At 39.7% G+C, this 22,853-nt stretch overlaps 1 protein-coding gene across 1 annotated transcript; it reads left to right on the forward strand.

Annotated features, from left to right (window-relative positions):
* Nucleotides 1-4,469: 4,469 nt before the first annotated feature.
* sac3d1 (SAC3 domain containing 1) lies at nt 4,470-21,872 on the forward strand. Its single transcript, XM_028816391.2, has 4 exons — nt 4,470-4,764; nt 15,291-15,612; nt 17,229-17,505; nt 21,278-21,872. Exons 1-4 carry the CDS (start codon nt 4,736-4,738, stop codon nt 21,799-21,801), a joined length of 1,152 nt encoding a protein of 383 aa, XP_028672224.1. The 5' UTR covers nt 4,470-4,735; the 3' UTR covers nt 21,802-21,872.
* The last annotated feature ends 981 nt before the right edge of the window (nt 21,873-22,853 follow it).

Genomic DNA, 22,853 nt, shown 5'->3' on the forward strand with positions numbered 1-22,853 from the left:
CTCACCCATAACTCGTGTAGCCAGTGGAGACCCAACAGCCACAAGCTCCTTTGGCCAACCTCCGTCTTGTCCTCCTTACAGATGTCACTGCCAGACCGTCCAAGGTCGGCTCTCCTCCTTTCATCCTTCGCGCTCCCGCAGTTGCTCCTCAGATCCCTTTGGAGGACACCTGCCTTGCTCACCCCACTCACTCGAACATTCACTGGGGCGAACTAGCCCCTAGAGCGCCACAACCAAATGCTCCTTCGCGGGGCACCAGCTCGTTCTGTCTCCTCTTTCTAGGTGGCCAGATCCTCCTGCTTAGACTGTCTTTCCTGTCCTTTAACCTCTATTATCTTCCCACTTTTCCTTGATCGATATATCCATTTATCCCTCTATTCCCCCCTTTTCCTGGTGTCGACCTGTATATGTAGCCCCGTCTCCTAGCGCCTCTGTGGCCGCAGCACCTTAATCACACGCCACAAGAAGCCAATGAAGCAATTGAGAACGAACGCACCCACACATGCAGGTGCAACTCGATCCAACTACCTCATTAACTCCCCGCGGTCGTGCAATCGCGCCCACGGAGAACGACGCTGCTATATGGATTTAAAACTCAGTCCTTTTTTAAGCCGCAGACCCGCTATACCACATTCTGTAAAAAGCCACATCTTCCCCTGGGGACAAATAGTGTGTTCTACCTATGGCGAGCTGACAATGGAGGAGTGGAAAAGTAAAAGTCCAGTCCACGGAATCCTTGTGAGAAAACATGTAGGGGTCTGCAAACAATTATAACTGACAAAATCCATCACCGTCCTGGAGACCTTGGTCAACTGGCCACCCATCAAGGGTGCCCATTAACTGTCTCCCAATGAACAGGAGAACAGCTTGGAAGTACATCAGTGGCACACCAGGGTACAGAGGAGGTTAGTAACAGTCCTGTATTACAGTAACTGTATTGTAATGCACATACACATTTCTTCATACAAACAAACAAACAAACGCAATACGCACAGCTACTTGGCAGGTCAGATTAGAGTATGCTAGGTCATAGTAGTGAGTTTTAAACCTGGATTTAAAAGCTGAGACCGAAGGGGAATCTCTTTGTGCAGTACAAGCTGGCCGGTCATTCCTCAGCTTTGAGTCCCTGTAGCTGAAAGTTTGACATCTTGCTGTTTATTATTAATTTTTGACATGAATCAAACTACACATTGTGATCTTTGTATATGTAATAATAAATCCAGATAGGTTTTCAGAGGCCTCAGTCATTTCAAACTTTGTGTCTGGAGAAGGATTTTAAAACAAGTGCATAGATTAACTGGAAGCCGGTATAAGGACTTAGAAACTGGAGTTATGTGGTCCGACTTTCTAGTAATGATTATAGCGTTTGTAGCATTTTGAATTAACTGAGAGCAGCTTTCAGAATAGTTTGAAAAGCTTGTGAGTAGTATTAGATATGAGAGCCTCAAAGGATGTACATTTCACCAAAGTTTTTAGAAGTAGTATGCAGTCCATCGCACAGTCTTATCCCAAGGCTACAGTATCTCGTCAGCCGGTATCTCTCGATTTATAAAGAAATACAAGTTCATTTGGTGTTGCCTCAGCTAAAGGAATAGTGTTAAATTCATTACGCCACACAAAAATTAGAACCTGTACTAAATGTAATGTCCACCAAAGCAACTTCATTTCCAAGTAAGCAGGTGTTTAGCCAATAGCAATTCAAATTGCAAAGAGGTTTTAGGAGCAGGTTTATACATTTTATTGAAATATGAGTTTAAGTTAGTGATACAGGTACCTGGATCTGATTTTAATTCTAGATTGAATTAAGTTGTCTTTCTCTGTTGATCATAAGTTGATTTAGATTTTGTTTAATAATTCCTTTTTTTGAAATGCCACATAGCAGGGATGCTAAGGAGCAGCTACAGAACAATAACAAGTTGGATAAAAGATGGCCAGTGCTTTGACAGCAGAAGGCTGTGTCCTTAGGATGAAGGCTGTCTCTCTTAAACAAGCCAAGCTTTTCCCAAAAATCTTCCCAATTATGAATAAAGGGGCTATGCATTTAGTTGCAGCTAAGGGCTTATGCATGTTTCAGTGCTTGTGTAAAAGATAGGATTTATTAAACAATAACTTGATGTGAAAGTTGTTTTAACATTATGGCAAATACATCCTAAACACAGTTTTGGTGTTGGCATGTTCGCGACTCCAGGCAAAAGGACAACAAAGTGAATAGAAAATCTTGTTTTGTTGCACATTTCTTGAATTGACATTTTGATGTTCTTGAGCTAATTATATTAGTTAACTGACTTAATGTTCACCTAATACAATAGCGTTTCCTGACGTGACACAATTCTCCTGAGCAATTCGTTGGCTGAGTGTGTCAGAGAGAGGATGTGCAGAATTGTTCATAATGGCACTCAGTTTTATTTTAATTCTCTTTTGCTATGACATTCAGGGGGGTCCAGAGTGCAATGTATAACTGAGCCCAACCTTGTAATTAGCTTGTTGATGTGGTGGGCCTCTCCTGAAGTGATGTTGCCAGCCCACACCAGACTGACCATCACAGAGTTGTAGAAGATGTGAAGGGTGTCACTTCGCATATTAATGGATACTGCCACCTAAGGAAGAAGAGCCTGCTCTGTCCTTTCTTCTATAGTTTCTCTGTGTTCTGAGACCAGTCCAGCCTGTCATTAATGTGGATCCCCAAGTACTTGTAGGAGTGGACCACCACTCCATGCACTTCCTGAACAGTGACTGGACATAGAGGCTCTTTGGTGTAGCAAAAGTCAATAAGCAGTTCCTTGGCTTTGGTGATGTTAAGGTGCAGATTTTTTGCCTTTTGCACCAAGAAACAAACTTCTCCTGACTCCTCTGCTCTGTCTCATCGCCCTTATGAATACACCCCATAAGTGTAGACTCCTCTGAGAATTTCTACAAGTGACATGACCTTCTGTTAAACCAGAGTAAACCAGACCGGCCTGTTCCTTGTGGTGCTCCAATGTTGCTCACGCAGTCCTTAGTCTCAAAAAATGCGGTCTTCATGACAGATCGTCCATCATCCAGGACATCATAGGCTTGACCACCTCCATATCCCTGAGCTTACTCCTTAAGAACAATGGCCTGATGGTATTGATGGCACTGGAGGAATTCAAAAAACATGAGACTGTAGACATACATACAGGATCAAAGCTTTTAGCTGGAGCCATCCACTACTAGGACATCTAGCCAATCATTTGTGTGTAATATCACAGTCGGAGCTCCCACAAGTAATTTTTAACATAAAGAAGGCTTGTCCGAGGAGCCAGAAAACAACAACACAGGAACAGACATCAGAAACTGAGATATGTCAGAAAGAGAGAAGAAAAGAGACCATTTATCTGGAGGTTGGAGAACATAATTGATGCATCACACCAATTGCTGAATCAAAAGGCTTCCCAGGACAACATCCACCTTTAAAATTGCTGATGTTTAGTAAGCTTTCTAAGACTACATTCAGTGTGCAAGATTATACATTATATATAAAAAATATTAGTGGCCGGGTGCAGAAATGACAGGTCTCATAAAATAAAAGTTAGGTTGTTCTGTTTAACAAAAGTCTTAAAAAACATTGCCTCTTGGTGTCTAGGCTTCTCATCCTCAGACTTAACTAAACAAAGAGAGTTGGCTTAAGCCATAGGTTTCTGGGTCTGTTTGTCAGGAGTCCGTCCAGCCTCCTTCCAGGCAGCCTTGGTTCTTACTGCTGAGGAACTGAAAGTGACGGGGCTAAGTGCCCTCCTTGAGTAGCTTCTAGGTGCTGTGGGGAGAAAAGAGAATACAAGCAACAGCACCTCGATCGGGATCGTCCAATGCATGTGCATGACAATATATAGATACATAAAGATATACATAGACTTTGCTACCTAATTTACTTTGTTATACAGTACTTTAATAAATACCACATTGCTTTTAAATTGCTATACTTTGTCTTTATACGTAGAGTGACTGTAAAGTAAATTTTAGAGTACATGATGCAGGTGAGATTGCCATTTGCTCAGACTTGCAGGTTTATTAGGACTTAGAGGTCACAACACAGTGTGACAGGCTGACATCCAGCCTTATAGCTGTGGCTGTTCGGCTGAAATTCTGACTTTGTACATCTGTAAAGGTATAAGGTAATAGTCAAGTGTTGAAAACACCCATGTTACTATATATTTGTGAAACAATCAAAGCAAAGAGGAGGGCTGCTTTAGGATTGGAAGCCCATTTGGATAAATCTGCCAGCTGAGATCAGTTGAGCCTCCGGTGAGCCTTGAATAATTACTGCTGTCTGATAACGGCAAGCAGGCGGTGTGATGAACGTTTTAACTTTCACAAACCCACTAATCCCAGTTCAAGATTGTATGGGATAGAGCCTGTCCTAACAGCATTGTGCAGAAGGCAGGCAACAACACTGACTCACCTCAACAACCCCAATACAAACAAAATATTAGGTAAAATTATAATACTAGCAGTAACCATTTACCACTTTGCCCAGAGCATCAAAATGCTCGATCTGGCCCAGCAGAAAACTCTGGATGAATGGTACCCGTCCACCCCCTTTTCCAAACCCATCACCACCAAGGTTAAGTCGGTAGCCCATTCTCCAAGAATCTTTTGTGAACTGTACATAGGTGCAGTTACATGTGAAGTCCGCTAGATGGCAGCAAAAAGGCCAGAAGTTCTTCAGCCTACTGAGCCTGAAGTAAGAAAAGGAAGTGGACACTCGTAGAATCAAAACATGAGTAGGAAACACACAAACAGAAAGCGGTGAGTTGTTTTTATTGTATTTTATTTAGAGACGTGGTTTATATATTTGACACCTTCAGGTTTTAGCTACACTGAAAGGATTCATACTCGCCATGAAGCGCACTGTCATTCGGAGTCTCTGCCTGTCGTCCATAAAAGATTAGCTCACGGCTTCACAAGTAGCTGGGTAACGAATTCTTAGGAATTCTCAGTTACTGCGATAGGTGAGAACATCAGCCATCTGCTAGCTTCATTTACGCAAGTGCATGTAGCATATGTATCGGCATTTATACCTTTTATAACTACGTAATATTTGATCGGTCAGGATTAGCAGGTTTTTTGCTTGCTCTATATTTTTTTAGCCAATCAAGACTCACGCAAAAGGCCACATGTCAAAGCACGTAGGCCGCGGACGGTTTTGTTTTAATTTGCCGCGTATCGTCGGGACCATAGACATACTGTAAATAAATGGACGCCGCATCCACTGTGTTGCCCAGTCGACACGATACGTCAGCGCGTCCGCCCTATTGTGAGTGGCAAAACTGCCATTTCAATTAATACAGGTAGACGTAGAATCCGGGTTTTCTGATGAAAAAACAATAACGTTTAAAACAGTATCGTTTACATACTAAAAGATTTTGGCGAATCGTTTACAAGCAATTATTTATATCCATTAATACACTAATAATGACAATTATTAAATAATAATAATAATTATTATTAAATAATTCCTCCCATATAAGTAACATTTCTCGGACTGCCTTCTTCCACCTCCGAAACATTTCTAGACGTCCTGTTCTTACGTAACACAGTACTGAAGTATTGTTTAATGCCCGAGTCACCTCACGTATAGATTACTCTAATGCTATTCTATCTGTCATCCTACAAAACCGTATCCATCGCTTACAACTTCTTCAAAATTCTGTTGCCAGGATAATAACCTACTGTTCTAATCCACTGAACATATTACACCTATTCTCTCTCAACTTCACTGGCTCCCTGTTAACTACAGAATACAATACAAAATACTGCTCTTAACATTTAAAGCTCTCCACAACCTCACTGAGCTCCTACAGACTTGCACTCCTCGCGCTCTCCCAGATCCTCATCTGCGGCTCAACTTTCAGTACCGCACATCAAATTCTGTTCTATGGGAGCTCGAGCGCCTCTCATAGTGCTCCTCAATTCGGGAATTCTCTTCCTTCTCATATACGTCAGCTCGATTCAACAATACATTTTAAAGCGACCCTCAAAACTTATCTTTTCAAACGGGCATACCAATTGTGAATTTTGCACTGTTACTGCCAGTTGTCTTTGTTTGTTTGCTAATTATTGCTTTTTGATTTATCATTCTCTTGCTTTAACTTTACTAATGTTTAATTTTATTGTAAGGCGACCTTGAGTGCTAAGATTACAGGATTTTCTAATGGCCAAATATAACTAAAACAGTTGTTCAGCCTTACCTATGAAATGTAATCCCCCGGGATCTGGTTTGGGGCGTACAGCTGTTTGTACAATCCCAAGCAGCACATTATTCATTACTTCACTCCACAGCTGTGACACTCACAATATGGCGGCGACGTTGACGTATGATGCTACTGGTCATGCGGCGTCTAGTAATTCTATGTCTATGGTCGAAATCATTGATACACACTCAAATTCGCTTCAGCCTGACTCGTCACTAGACCCGTCATATTGGAGCGGTCGGCCTCACAATGTAAAGCCATATGAGGTTGTGTCTGTTTCACCTGTGACTTTGACAGAATGCCCCCAAAACGGGACAACCTACAAGTGCAAGCAAAAGAGGAACATGCAAACAAGACAGGAAAAGGTCACTTTTCTGTGTGTTTTTTAACTTTATTACTAGCTTGTATTTTCTGTTTCCAGTATTACCTAGTTAGCTCTGTCAGACTGAAGTGGCAAACACGGCACTATATTGATGTTTTGATTTGTGTTACTATAGTTATGCCGACATATTTAGTAAAGGTTCATTGTTGTGTGGACATAAATATTTTATTTTCAAGTCCTGATACAGTTGTGTGCTCTGTTTTATGGTTATCATACTGTATTTACTTAAATGTTTCTGCCTGGGGACAAAGTAATTATCAATCTATCCATCTATCTATCTATCTATTATATAGTGCATTTCAATTCTATCTATCCAAAAAATTCAGTGACGAGACAAGACTTTCTCAACCATATTCAAACATGCACACAGTCCTCTCACATCTCATTCATATGAATGCTTTTGACTGACAGTTCCTGCTCTCTCAGCTGTTATACATTTTTACGTTTTCCTCACTTTAAGTTCCCAGTTAAAGAAGATAGATAGATAGATAGATACTTTATTAATCCCAATGGGAAATTCACATTATCCAGCAGCAGTATACTGATACAATAAATAATATTAAATTAAAGATTGATAATAATCAAGACGTATTATGTCCAAATCTTATTGATGAATTTCATCTTGAAGGGATATCAACAGAAGAACTGAGTACACGGACAATCCTAGCACCAAGAAACAATGAAGTCAAATGAATTAACGCGAAAAATGTCGATCAGTTACATGGCAAATTGGTTAAATGCATATCAACAGACACTGTTGAAACAGTTGACGGTGATGGTGTGGAAGATGAAAACATCAACTTACAATATCCTACAGAACATCTACAACTGTTAACACTGTCTGATCTTTCACTGCCTGAATTACTGTTAAAAGAAGGACGTATCCAAGAAAGGTGATGTAGTACATCTTCAGGGGGTAACATTAGACACCAAAGGAGATCTTGATATGCCATTTGTATTAAAACGTTAACCATTTCTTGTTAGAACAGATTTTGCAAAAACAATTAACAAATCACAGAGACAAACACTCAATAAAGAAACGAAATTCTCTCCAGGGCAGTTATACGTTGAGTTGTCACGATGAAAGTCCAAACACAATCAAAATTCAATGTGATATTGACAAAAAATTAATTCAAAAAATAGTTTTTACTGAGGTTTTACAGTAAAAGTGTAAGTTTAAGAAATATTTGCGTGTTAATTTCAAAGCCAAACAGAATGGAAACATATAACACAATGAAAAAGTCGAACGCAACATGAAACATAATTTACTTTCAAATTATTATGTTTTACTATTTTTTACTATGGTTAATTACTCTCTGTAATGTTAAATAGTTCTATTATGCATATGTAACAATTCCCAGGAAAATAATCTGTAATCTGTTTAAATTGTGCATCTGCAGTTCCATACGTGAGTGGCTGAACTGCAAAGTGGCTAGTGTGTAGCACCCGCCCGGGGGTTGGCAAGCGAAGCGAGCAGGGGGCAGAGCCACCTAGTACATTAATATGTGCAAAGTGTATTGTATCAAGGGCATTAATACTTATGAGACTGATGGGGTTCTATTTAAATCACTTGCTCAAAGTTTGGAATCCGCAGTCATATTGGTAATTTTTATGTAATTCAAAAATAATAATATTAGTAGCAACTTAAGATATTTTATTTAATGATTCAAGTATTTAGAACACAACAGTCACTTGATGAGAGTTTGATCAGTGCTTTGCAAATACAAGGCATTCTGGATATTAACTGTATTCCAATATGGCTTTCAACGCTCTTCCAAGCAGTGTGCTGTATTTGTGTTCCTTTTACGGTATCTGAGAGTGGGCTGCAGGTCCACATCTCCTGACTTGCCACTTCAATGCAAGCTAAACAGTGAAGATGCCCCTCATTACTACTAGTGTGTAGTAAACAAAGACTCGGACTGACTCGGACCCTTCACCAGCCTGTTCTCCTTTCACCTTCTACTTACTGTCAGAGGGAAAAAAAGAGGTACAAGTTGTTGGTGGGTCTGAGCAGCCAAGGGGCATGGCAGCTGTACCCTGGTATATACACACTATTTGTAACCATAAAAATAAAAAAGCTGTATGCTATTTAAAGGGAACACACATCTCAGCCATGCCAGTGGTACAGACCCTATACCCCCTGTAGGTGCAGTGACAGCTCATACCTTTATTTTTGAAGGTGAGTCACTGTCACACTGACCTAATACTCGAGTTTCCAATAAAAGAACATCCATTATCCAAACCACTAGGATCATGGGGGTCCTGGGTGCAAGCCAGGAACAAATCCCAGGCAGAGCACCAGCCCACCACAGGACATGAAAAAAACATAAAATTTTGAATTTGTGAACAGACTTTTTATGACACTGTGATATTTCAATGCTTAGGTACATGCTGCATTTGTATTTATTTCCAGGACATAAAGCATGTCCTCTACAAGCTGTGGACTAGTTACTTGACACTGTTTCATGAAATTTGATTTTAGGTTTAGTTTTCCATCCTATAGGAATAACTAGCAGTACATAATAAACTAAGACAGGTCATGTACAGCATGGAGAGAGAAATCACATCAAATATCAGGCAAACTAAAAACTAAATAATAATAATAATAATAATAATAATAATAACACAATGCTAGTGATAGGTCACACAGTAAAGAAATAAATTAATAAATCTTTCATTTTATAAAAGTTGTTTGAAATCACAGCTGCACAGGGCCTGTGCGCAGCAGAGAATTCTCATTGTACTGTACTATATGTTGTTACCTTTGTATTAGATTATTTATTTTTTCCATTTATTTTGATGACTCAAAAATATTAGTTTATGCAACATTTAATTTATGTATTTTGTGCCCTGCTGCTAGTTTTAGTATTATAATAATTATCATTATTATGTGTACTATGTGTTAGATTGAATTTTTCTGTATGTTGAAGAGGTGTCACTTTATTATATGTATGTTCATTTGTAGAAAACTAAACATTTTAGATTTTTAGATTTATTTATATGCTGATGCTCAGCCCTGTCACTGCTTCTTGCAGTAGGCCATGCAATTTGGAAAACTGGCTAAACATATAAATGCTAGACATGACATGTCAGTGTAACAAAACAAATTTTGTGAAAATGAGTTGAGAAATAATAAGATTATAACTGATTTAAACGTAAGAACTCGGCTTCTCTCCATACATGGCTATGAGTTTACAAGCGGATCTGGACTGTTACAGTATGGTGGGCACATACATATATCGCCGCTAACAGGTACAGCGGTCAATGCGGCATCGATGGGTATATATGGTAATTAAGGTGGCCGAGACTCTCTGCGCTTTAGATGTTGTCATTGTGGTGCTGTTTAATTAGTGTAACGCATTCAGTCAACATTTTGTGAAATGATTTAGACCTCATAACTAGTGCAGATGGCACAATGTTATCAATGCTGAAACATCATCTCTGAGTGCCAAACGGTGCAACTGTGCAAACAAAACAAAACTCGTGGGCTGTATGAGTGAAACGTACAACAGTGGTGAGTTATGAATAAATAATAATGCACATATTACCTTAAATATCAGACTTTATGGTTTTGTTAACCCTAATACTGATAAAATGACAGTCCCTAACGTCTGGTTACAGCAGCCTTCTGAATAAGGTTACCAGGAGAATTGCTTTGACCTTGGTGTTTGATTTTCTTTTACCAAAGCAAAGGACTTCTAGAATTCTTCAGCGTAGTAGAAGAAAACTGCCAGTATGTGGACATGCAGGGACTTGGAGTCAAAACTCCTTAAGAAATCAGTTTTTACAAATTGGGTTTTATTCAGTTATGAGCAAAATGGACTTGTAAGATAGCAGCCGAAGGTGACTTATTATGTCACCAGTAACGGTGCGCTGCACATACACTTGACTTGAGCATTCCTAGTATTCCTCCTCTTTCTCTGTACGTTTATCATTCGTTTGCCCAGAGGTTGATGCACTTGCTGCTTCCTGAGCAGCTAATCTTTACTTCATCCTAGCGGCCCACTGCTTCTCTTCTTTTCTTTTGTCAGCATCTTTTCACGTTAAAACTGATTAAGTCAGTGTTTGTGTTTCACTTACATCTTCAATCTGCCTCCAGAATGATTTAAGATATGAAGAGGTAGGGGAAGTGACTGCGAAGGTGGCAGGGATGAGAATGGCACCCGTACACATGCGCCACACAGCCACCCTGCTGGCTGCTGCCGAGAGTTGATTGTACAATAAAATAAAAATAAGAAGAGGAATAACCGTGGAGGTCAATCATCACCCCGAAAGCGGACAGTAGATGTCACGTAATATATGTGTACCAAAATTCAGGCCAATAGGTCAAACAGTTTGCGAGCTACAGGTGATATAAAATCCTGGACAAACAGACAGCCACGGTAGTGTATTATATAGAGATGTGACAATGCTTCTTCACACCTGCCGAGTTCAGGTAGTTTTTTTGTTACTCATGGAGAAAATTATGGTCGAGAATGTTCCATACAATACATTTGAACTTAAAAACATATTTCTAAACCAAATTGTTTTTACATTGATCGCAAAATAAATACAAAAATAAGTACAATTTCATTAATAATATGTGCAAAACATATTTACATATTTTGATGTTTAAACAATTTAATAATAAGAAGAAGAATTACTTCGCTTCAGAGGAGCAATCCACATATTATGGATGATGTGCTTTCCTTAACTTTTCCCCCTTGTATTAAAGGCAGCCTCCTGAGCCTTATTTACACCCAATGTTAGGTAACTTCAAGTGGGAAAGTTTAAATTAAATCTGTTGGAGTGACGCGTATGCAGAGAATTAAGATGGTTTGTTTAGCTATTGGAGATGGTGCTGTGCCAGAATGTTTGAGATTTTAAATTATTATTCTTCTGTCTAAACAGAGTAATGTGTGATTTAAATTTCATACATATAATTGGTACTCTGCTCTTTAATTTAAGGAAAATATTGCACTTTTCCAAAAAAAAGGTAAAAAAAACAAAACTGTGACCCATCTCTTGGCATGTCATCATTGGATTTAAGCTCTAGCAGTTTTACTTAGAATATTACCTGAAACATTTCCTGCATTATATAACAGATCAATAACATAATCAATTCATATATAAAAAAACTGGCATAAAATAGTATGTAATAACATAAAAGTAAAAAAATATCCATCCATCCATTATTCAACCCGCTATATCCTAACTACAGGGTCACGGGGGTCTGCTGGAGCCAATCCCAGCGAACACAGGGCGCAAGGCAGGAAAGAAACCCCGGGCATGGCGCCAGCCAACCACAGGTAAAAAAAATATGACATTGAGAAATCGTTATTAGGTTATTTGTAGCTACAGTAAGAAAACCTTACTGTAAAGTACATTGATTGGTACTAAAAATATTTCTAGTGTGGCGGACGACTGGGGATCCAGCCAAACCCGGACGCCTGAAAGGACCAGGAGAAGGACAATAGCTCCCTGGGACCATGAGAGGGAAGCCACCCTGGTCTTCTTTGGGGCCACGGGATCAGAGTTTTAAAGCTCAACCCTGTTGGGGCTCATGGCCACAGCCAGGGGGCGCCCAGAAGATTGTGGAGCCCTGAATTGCAGCACTTCCACCACACTCGGAAGTGCTGCCGGAAGATCATTGCGAAGCACCTGGAGCACATCCGGAGCATTATAAATGGGGTCGCCTCACTCCATCAGTCGAGCTGCAGTCGGGTGGAAGAAGACAGAGCTTGCGAGTGGAGGAGTAGAGGCAACAGCGGACTTGTGAGAAGAGAGGAGAAGAAGGGACTGTGAGCGATATACTGTAGCTGATTTGAGCATTGTGAGGTGCTGTATATTACAGTGAATATAATTAAACATGTGTGTTTTTGGACATTTGGGGTCTGTGTGTCTGTCTGTGTCTGCGCTGATCTTCCACACCAGAAATAAAATAATCATAGCAGTAATTGCAAACAGTGCTCTGGCACATCTGAAAATGCTTCTGTTAGCAATGCCGATGTTTGTTTCTATTCAGGCGGGCCAAATTGAGCTCCTCATGTGCTGGCCCGGTGTGATTACATGCCGAGTGTGCCCTATGACGGCTGCCCACAGCTGGCTCCAGCCTTGTGCCCGATGCAGTTGGCATGTGCTGCAATCCCACATCTGACTAAGTGGATTTAGCAAATGGATGACTAGATAGTATTTCAAAGGGTCTGCTAGTTCTTAATAAGTTGCTCCCAAGTCCCTTAAACGTTTTGAAGATGTAGTGGTCCCAGTTCTTCTTAGCTATATAGTATAAGAGGCAGTGTGCTGAGTCTTTCAAAGGAAGGCACAGTATAGTCTCATAATTTATACAGTTATTTCACCATTTTGCAGTTTTTTTATTTTACTTATGGCTGCAGTTTGCTTTGAGAGTTTTTATGGTGATCTCATTTTGGCTCACTTCACTGAAACAAATGGCTCTCTAAGCTTTTGGTTTGGTTTCTAAAAAAATTAAAATGACTTGGTACTAGTATATGTCAGGTTCTCCATTCACAACAATTCAAGCAGTGATTGTCTAAAAAACGGTCACTATCAAAGCACTGTATGTCTGTTTTTCTTTAAGAAAAAAATTTAAATGAGGATGGGCATATAATATTTCAGAAGTAATTATGTAAACCTCACACTACTGAACTTTTTTTAAAACTAGGGGCTCTGCCTCCTGCTCACTTTGCTCGCCCACCCTTGGGTTTGGTTAACCGGATATACAATTTAAAGAGATTGTTATTTTAATGGGAATTGTTACATATGCATTATTTTCACTTTTACTCTAAAACTTTAGTAAAAACAATATTTGGAATTAACTTTTCTTCAAGATCGCATTAAATTTTGATTCCGTGTTTGGACTTCCATCGTGACAGCGCAACGGATAACTGCTTGTGAGTGAATATCATTTCTTTCTCTGTAATAAATAAAAGACTTTTTCGAATGTTTGTCCATGCTCTTTCTTCTTCGCTTAGACGTTGAAGTGTCATCTAGAACGTATAAAATGATTGTCCTGATAACATTTATAAGAGCTGGGAGCGCAGGAAGTGTGTCTGCCAAAAGCATTCACACGACTGAGGTTAGTTGACTGTGGTCTTGTTTGAAAATGGTTGTAAGTAGGGTGTGACTTGAGAGAATCTAATGGCACATCTCACGGGACTTCATACCGTGCCAATGTTTTTGGAATCTTTTAATTCTTGCTGGCAACACGAATTAGACAATGTACAAGTCTCCGACTTAAAGTTTAAATCCAAACAATATATTCAATCTCTTTTCACTATTCTGTTATTTCACTGAGTAATAGCATTAGCACAAACAAACAGAAATTATCTTTACTATCCTTTTTTTTGAGACTTTCGAATTTTGGTACTTCCATTATCTCTAACCTGCTCTGCATGTGTACCGCACCAACGTTTTTGGAATCTTTTAATTCTCGCGGATACACCTCTTCATTGGGAAGAAACGCTACTTTTTTTTTTTTCCTCTGATGGCAACACGAATTAGACGATCTACAAGTCTCTGACTTAAAGTTTAAATCCGAACAGTATATTCAATCTCCTTTTGCTGTTCCGTTATTTCATCAAGTAATAATTTCTGTTTGTTTGTCTCATGGGATGTGTCTCTCCGAGAAAATCACATCTCTTCTCCTTCCAAGATTTTTTTTTATAATAGATGCAGAATAAAAAGAAAAAGACTAACTAATTTAACATTAGAATGAATTTAAGGTAAAAATGGTTCACTGTCTGTAAAACTGGTGGGGAAAAAATACCTAAAGCCATGAGGGACCCCTAGGACTGCACTTGGATGCCACTGATACAGAGGCCAGCTTTACAATGTGTATGTTTACATGTGTACATCACATAAAGGGATCATATTCCTGCAGGTCATCTAATGTGGTCTACTTAATTCTAAGCATGAAATGTCCTGACACTGCACTCTATATGGGAGAAACTGGACAAACACTCCGCCAGAGAATGAATTTCCACAGGTTCCACATCAAGCATGGCAACACAGATGTTCCTATATCAGCTCACTTCATGCACACTGTGAGAGGGACTTTAAAGTCACAGAGCTTATGGGCAACTTCAGAACACAGCAAGAGAGAAAAGAATGGAAAGTTAAACTCATGCTAAAATGTAACCTATTACAACATGGTTTGAATAGAGACAAGAGTTTTATGGCCGGATATGAGGATTGTTTGCATCTCTTGGACTGTCTCAGGCAACCTGACTACAGACCCACATTGTATGGAAAAACTCATCAGAAACTTCAAAAGACTTTGTTGGACGGTTATCTTATCCAGATATCTTGATTATACATTGTTCTCCTCTCTTGCTGAATTAATCTCAGTTTGGAGTGGTCTGTTAATTTTTTAAATCTAAGATGTCTCACTTAAAGGTTTTCCAGTGTTGTTATTTGTGCTAGTGTCTATATAAACACAGCAAGCTCCAGTTTCTGTATTACATCTTGCCTAAAGAAGGGGCCTGAGTTGCCTCGAAAGCCTGCATATTGCAATCTTTTTAGTTAGCCAATAAAAGGTGTCAGTTTGCTTGACTTCTCAATGTCTATGTTTAGAAAGAAATAAATAAGATTTAATAGATTTTTTGAATTTAGAATGCTGAAAAATTTGTACGGATGTATCAGTGTATATTATAGGCACTATAGCTTTTTCCTATGACGTATTTTTTTCTAACTTTCTTTTTAAGTGACAAATGCAGTATAGCAGCAAACCTGGATAAGGCCAGCCTGGTGGTCACAGGATGCTGCATTGAGATGTGCCCAGAGAGTGAACGCTGCGAGCGTCAGCGGCAAAAGAGATTGCATCGCTTTGAGATTCTAGTGGGCACTGAAAAACACAAACTCCCTATCGCTGACCCTAACCGCACCGTGAAAGAGTATTCAAGACCTGCAGCAGGGAAGGTCCTCTCCTGTGCTGATGTGCTACGACCTGCTGATGTCTTAATGAAGACAGTCCGCTTTCTGATAGATGATATCGCCTTGTCTGAAATGGATGCACCTTGGACAGAGGTTAGCAAATTGTGTTGTCTGTGTTAATTTCTAAAAATGCTTGACATAGCTGGTCATGTATGTATTTTTGTTTAATGGTTTTTTATGTCATTTTCAAACCTACTATCCAAACTTGGGGTAGCATGAGACCGGTATTCCAGAAGCACTGAGCACACTGTACAAAACAACGTCATAGGGCCCCCACGCATGCATACACAAATGCACATCCAGTTCAGAACTGCCAGTTAGTAAGCCATGGATTACCAAATATATTAAAACAGCATACTCTCCAGGGAAATGGTGTAGAACAGGGCAGATTTTACAATGGTTAGAATAATGTGCTGGGAAACATAAAGAGGTGGAGGGGATTTAATGATAAAAATCCAATACAGCTCTGGCAAAGTCTGTAAACTACAGTGGGACAGGGGGCTAAAAAAGGCTGACCTCTTTGCTAATGATGATGCCTGGTCTGCTGACCTCTTTGATGATGATGTCTGGTCGCAATGATGTTACTTTAATATGTGTCGGAAAGTTTAGTCATTTGCCTGGATCTACCAAGAATTATCTGGCATGGCGGAATGAAAACACTAACAAGTCATAAAATTAGGTAATTAGTTATTGTTAACAAAACTTGGTAAGAAATTGGGTTGAAACAAAAACCTGCAGCGCCAGGAACAAACCTGAGGATCTCATGTGCTATGGGATTGATGACTGACCCCCTACTGCCACTTCAGTTTTTTAAATATCCCTGGCATTTTTGTTATTTATTTTCATACTGCCCTTGTCTCTCCTTGTTTGATCTTCTCTACTGATGTTGTTTTCTCACCATATGTCTTTGTCTTCCTGGATCTCCCTGATCCATCTGTTTACAAGAAACAGTCCATAGGCATTATTGTGGCCAAGTCAACACTGGCTCAGAATCCCCAGAGTCTCTCTACTGTAATGTTCAAAATTCTTTTTATAACCTGTGGATCAATAAGTCATCTGGCTCCAATATTAATATGTTACTAGTTGGATGATTAGTGATTGGTGACACTGGGAATCTTTTTAATCTTTTCATCTTTGCTTCTCACCCCTATTTCGTTTTTCCGCCACTTTGGCATGAGTGTCGCCTTCTCTTGTAAATATCCTTGGCATCTTCTTTATTTTTTTTCTTTTTGGATTCTCCTTTCGGACACCAGTGGAGGACGGAGCGTTACTGTTTTATTTTAAATATATTTGTTTCACTTCTTGTACCTTCTGAACCCTTTAAAATGTGATGGTGAAAAGGAGAGTAAGACTGGCACGGTGTACTCTTGCTTCCCTTAATCTGCCCCATTGTAGGGAGTCTGCCTGCTGCCTCCTATGTAGCTCATACTGGCTTCTTGCAGGGACTTTTGCTCCTGGTATTTCACAGAAGGCCCTGCTGTACTGCAGGCATCTTTTATAGAATAAGACTGATAAAAACAGTAAAGTGCTGTTAAAAATACTTATTCAAGATATGTACAGAGTGAATATGGCAATGTGTGTGTGTGCAACCTACAGTATATGATCATGTGTTTTTCCCATAAATCTTTGCAGTGATACATCCTATTAAACATCTCTTCCCCAACCTGTATGTTGTCTTTTTTCTGATGCTCCCCGTTTCTCCTTCACAGGTATACGATTTTGTATTTGACCGTCTTCGCAGTGTACGGCAGGACATGACAATCCAGAGAATGGGTGGCAAACCATGTGTGGCTATCTTGGAGCTTTCCCTGCGCTTTCTCATATATACCTCCTACAAGCTGTGTGAAGAACCGGTCCAACATTTTGAGCCCCAAATTAATGATACCCATGTCCAGGAGTGCTTCAACTGGCTTTTAGGAAGTTATAAGCTTGGCACCCATCCGAATGAGCCTGAATTCCAGTCTCTTGCTCTTCTTTACAATCTTGGTAGGTCTTGTAGAATTTCTCATTTAACCTGATGAGATCCAGTAAACTGATATGTGCTGATGTGTTTGCAGGATTTCTCCTGTGTGTGATCTTGGTGTCTTGGGATTTGATGTCTGCATTGGTGTGATGTGATGGTGTAATGGAATAAGTTGGCTCCACACTCCAAATTGCGACTGGGAAACCTCTTGAACCCAGTTCATTGATAGTCATGAAACGAAAATGAGCTGGGCAAACGAGGACACTTGTATAGCAAGGGGGAGTCACTGCATGTCGGGCAACTCCTACTCCCTGGTGATCAGCTCCCCTTCCTCAGCCCTAAGGGTCAATCCCAACCACCTGCCTTATTTCACTTCACCTGAGCTCTCTGTCCTGTCCTCTCCCAGTGCTTTCTCTCGTTTCTCTTTTAACCTCCATTCCTTCCTTCATCTTTTCTTTCATTCATTCTCTGATCTGTTTTTCCAGGCTCCTTTTATAACCAGCCACTCTAATGGGGCGCAGGTGTGAACGCACCGCTCCCTCCAAGGCAATGATGAGACACCTGTCTGACGCTTGCATTTGTATGGCAGACCATATTAACATTTAATCCGTTTTCCTTGATATCAGCAGTTACAATGCTGATATGGTTTGTTTGATAACAAGCTTTTGAAATTTTATATCGCGCTTTTGAAACTTAATTTCAAAAAGAGAGCTTAAATCCTTATATTTTATGGCAGGCCATTTTAAAATTTAATCCATTTTCCTTTTTATGAAATTTAATATCAGGCTTATAAAATTTGATATCACGCTTTTGAAATTTGATATCCAGTTTTTAAAATTTCGATATCAAATTTTAACAGCGTAATATCAAATTTCAAAATCTCTATCAAATTTAAAAGCTTGACATCAAATATCACCACGTTGATATCCATTTTTAAAAACTTGATATCACATTTCAAAAGAGCAATATCAAAGTTTATAAGCCTGATATCAAATTTCATTAACGTAATGACAAAATATAATGTGAGGGTTTAAAATGCATATATATTCGCATTTAAGCTGTCGTATCAAATTTCAAAAGCTTGATATCAAATTTTATAAGCCTGATATCAAATTTCTCAGTGCTGACATCAAATTTAAAACTCATCATATCAACATTTTTAAAGCAGATGTCAAGGAATTAAATGTTAAAACGGCTAGCCATACATTTGCATGTGCTTTTGCAATCAGTCAGACACCCCCATCCGTCCCTGGAGCAAAGCGCATAAAATTGGGGACTCAACTTTTGTGGGGTGCGATTATTTATTTAAAATTTTCCTGATGCCGCAGACCACCTATGACCTATGCTGTTCTTGAGAGTGCACAGAATAATGGTGTTTTCCCAGCTTCTGCCTGGCAGGGTTGTGGAGTCAGTACATAAAACCATTGACTCTAACTCTTCAGCTTATGCTACCACCAATCCCAAATCCTCTATTTGTAAAGAGACTAATATAATTACTATGTTGATTAAAGCAGAGGGTTCTGCAGGGGTTTACAATCTCAGCGGCCTTGTTGGACTTCCGCCTGTCCTGGATGTGTTTCCATGTCCTGGCACTCGAAGTGCTCCTGGGTCTGAGATTAAAGGATCCTCTCCACCTCACCTGGGGAAGTCGGAGTCCAGAGGCAGCAGGCGCCACTCATCTGGAAGGTGGAAGACCAAAAGAATCTTAGTGTTACACTTGTGTGTTTTTGGCTGTACTCACTAAAGAGTGTTGGTGAGGAATAAGAATTGTTTATTTGGGCCAGGAAACATTGTCTGTGGTTTGGGCTCAGTGGCACCCTCTGGCAGAAGGCCAGGGAATCCTTTCAAACTACAGTAATCCCTCCTCCATCGCGGGGGTTGCGTTCCAGAGCCACCCGCGAAATAAGAAAATCCGCGAAGTAGAAACCATATGTTTATATGGTTATTTTTATATTGTCATGCTTGGGTCACAGATTTGCGCAGAAACACAGGAGGTTGTAGAGAGACAGGAACGTTATTCAAACACTGCAAACAAACATTTGTCTCTTTTTCAAAAGCTTAAACTGTGCTCCATGACAAGTAAGAGATCACAGTTCCGTCTCACAATTAAAAGAATGCAAACATATCTTCCTCTTCAAAGGAGTGCCTGTCAGGAGCAGATCATGTCACAGAGATAGAGAAAAGCAAACAAATCAATAGGGCTGTTTAACGGCTTTTAAGTATGCGAAGCACCACGGCACAAAGCTGTTGAAGGCGGCAGCTCACACCCCCTCCGTCAGGAGCAGACAAAGAGAGAGAGAGAGACAGAGTTTGTTTTTCAACCAAAAATCAATACGTGCCCTTCGAGCTTTTAAGTATGCGAAGCATTGTGCAGCATGTCGTTTCAGGAAGCAGCTGCACAAAACATAGCAACGTGAAGATAATCTTTCAGCATTTTTAGACGAGCGTCCGTATCGTCTAGGTGTGCGAACAGCCCCCCTGCTCAATCCCCATACGTCAGGATCAGAGAAAGTCAGCGCAAGAGAAAAGTAAGCTGGGTAGCTTCTCAGCCATCTGCCAATAGCGTCCCTTGTATGAAATCAACTGGGCAAACCAACTGAGGAAGCATATACCAGAAATTAAAAGACCCATTGTCCGCAGAAACCCGCGAAGCAGCGAAAAATCCGCGATATATATTTAAATATGCTTACATATAAAATCCGCGATGGAGTGAAGCCGCGAAAGGCGAAGCGCGATATAGCGAGGGATTACTGTATAACAATTGTTACCACAAGGGGGTGCCACTGCGCCCCAAACCACATTGCACTGGCCTCTGGCTGGGTAGGGATCCTTGTCTAATCCTGGCAGGGAAGCCAGCCCAAGTGTGTCATCCATTACAAAGTGAAATTTCAACACATTATAGTACAACTATGGTACATTTTTAATTCAGTAATTGTGTCCAAGTTAACTCCACTGCCCTGCTACCTGTTGAGTTTCTCATGCAAAAACAAATCTGCACTATTGATCAAATAGCTTGTTCCCAGCTGTCAGTCTGAAATGTCAAACCCACCAATTGTGTTTATTTAGCTAAAAAAATACAGATTTTGAGTAGCACAGCTTTTATTCATCACAGGTTTTTTGCCTTTCAGTGAGCTTGCTTGTTAAAATTCTGCATCTGTAATTGTTTCCTGTTCTTTTTTTTGTTTGTTTTAATCAGCAGCCGATTATCAGGTTAGCAGAGGTGTGAGTAGCAGGCTCTTTTTCAGTGACATTGTGTGTTTATTTTGCAGTGGATTATTTATTTAAATGTTTAGAATACAAAAGAAAATGTGTCACTGAGGGATTTTAAACCACCCTTGTACAAAAAAAACACACACCACTTCACTGCAATTCCTAATAAAATATATTACCTTACAGAGGTATCCACACCCAGATTGCTGGTTAGGCATTGTATTCCGTCTATCCATTAATTAATTTGGGCTAAAAACAGTTGGGTGGGCACTTCTTTAAGGTGGTATCATTTTTGTATACTTTTTGGGCAGATATAGTGAATGAGTCTATGGGTCAGGTGATGCACTGCCATTTCATATGGAAATAAAAAAAATATTACTACACTGAATCCCTTTATTTAGCTACTTGTACATTAAATTGTATAATAATCTCACTTACTGTGTAACTGGGATGGCTGGTCTTTTACACACAGACCTCTAAGTAGTTGTTTTTGATCAGTCATCTTTTCTTCATGTGATACTTATTTTGTGTGTCTTTGTTCCTGTATCTTTTCAACTTTTATTTTCTTTTTATTCTTACCACCAGGCTCGGCCAAGGCCCTCAGTTATGCTTTGCAGCTTCCTGAAGGGGTGAGACATGCTGCTCCCGTTCAGTTGGCATTTTCCATAAACCGGGCCTTCCAAGAGAGAAACTTTGTTCGTTTTTTCCGTCTTGTGCGAAAGTTGCCTTATCTACAATCCTGTGCCATTCATCGCCACCTTGGCTGTTGCCACCGAGAACTTCTGCGTCTCTATAGCCAAGCCTACAGCAGTAAAAACTGCAGGTATCCCATAGAGTTACTTACTGAAATTTTTGCTCTAGACAGTACACTGGAAGCTACAGAACTTTGCCAACGTCACGGCTTGGTTGTGTGTGGTGACTTTGTTGTTTTTTCAAAAATGTCCTTCATAGACCAGGGAGATGTGACCAGTAGGCACACTTATAAACTTGTGGACAGCAAGTTGAGAGAACAGACCATAGCGGATGTGCTCCATGGACTTCCTTGGCGTCTATGTACTGATAAAAAGGCAGAGTCATTAGCTATAACTGATACTGGAAAAAGAAATTAATCTTACTAACCTGTAATCACAAATATATATTTTTATATTATGAAATAAAAAATGATATTTATTTATTATGATTAATGTTATACTGTAATTCAAAGTATTGGCTGTATTCATATTAAGCTGAAATTGTTTGAAGCTGGTCTGTTGTTAAAGCCAGCTGACTTGGTCCACATCACTGATGCTTACTTTTGTATAGTGCTCTTCACTGAGTGCAGAACTCCATGAGCAATTCTCAGGTAAAATACAAGTGTAGATTTTACTAATTATTAAATAAAATGGGGTACACCCAAGGATCCCCAGACTTGTGCTGCTGCAGTGCATATCCATACAACACAAACTAAACAGTGACGACATTAATGGGAGGGCAGCTGAGGAAAATCTTTATCCTCACAAAAGGAAAATGTCATTTGTTTTAGGTTTATAAAAGACCCCCTGGATGGTCCTCTGAGGTGTTTGATTTGATATACTTTGTTAATCCCTGAGGGGATTCGCATATCCTTTTGAGGGTCAGAGCACATGGTCAGCCATTCAACAGCACCCCTGGAGCAATTTTCAGGTTAAGGGTTTGGAAGAATGTTGATTTGTTAAAACAAACGTGGAACAAGGTAGAACCCAATTAAACATAAATGGAAACCATTTATGGAGACTATTAAGGTTAAAATTGCAAAAGAGAAAGTCAAAAACAAAGTCAGTCACAGTCCTGCAGATCTCAGCCAACTAGACATCAAAGCCCTCGTAGGCATTCTTATAGTGGGGTCTGTGCTGCCTGTCCAACCTGATGAGAGAATCTTTCCATCCAATTATTCCCCTGCTTCTTGATTCAAGATGACTTTTTCATATGTATATTTGTAAAAATAAGAACTGGGTCATGTACAAAAAGTGCAGTAACTGCAAGGTTTATCTCCAAAAATACGTAAATAATTCAGCACAAATGTATCCCTTCAAAGAATCAAACAACTGAATAAAGTCTCAGAGGTCCTATCTGTTTGGTGGTCCTGATAAGGGTTAGTGTAATGCACCATTCCAAATATTAAATGGGCCTCAGAAAGAGTATT

Source organism: Erpetoichthys calabaricus, chromosome 12 (genome assembly GCF_900747795.2).
Source record: "Erpetoichthys calabaricus chromosome 12, fErpCal1.3, whole genome shotgun sequence".
Taxonomy (NCBI): Eukaryota; Metazoa; Chordata; class Cladistia; order Polypteriformes; family Polypteridae; genus Erpetoichthys; species Erpetoichthys calabaricus.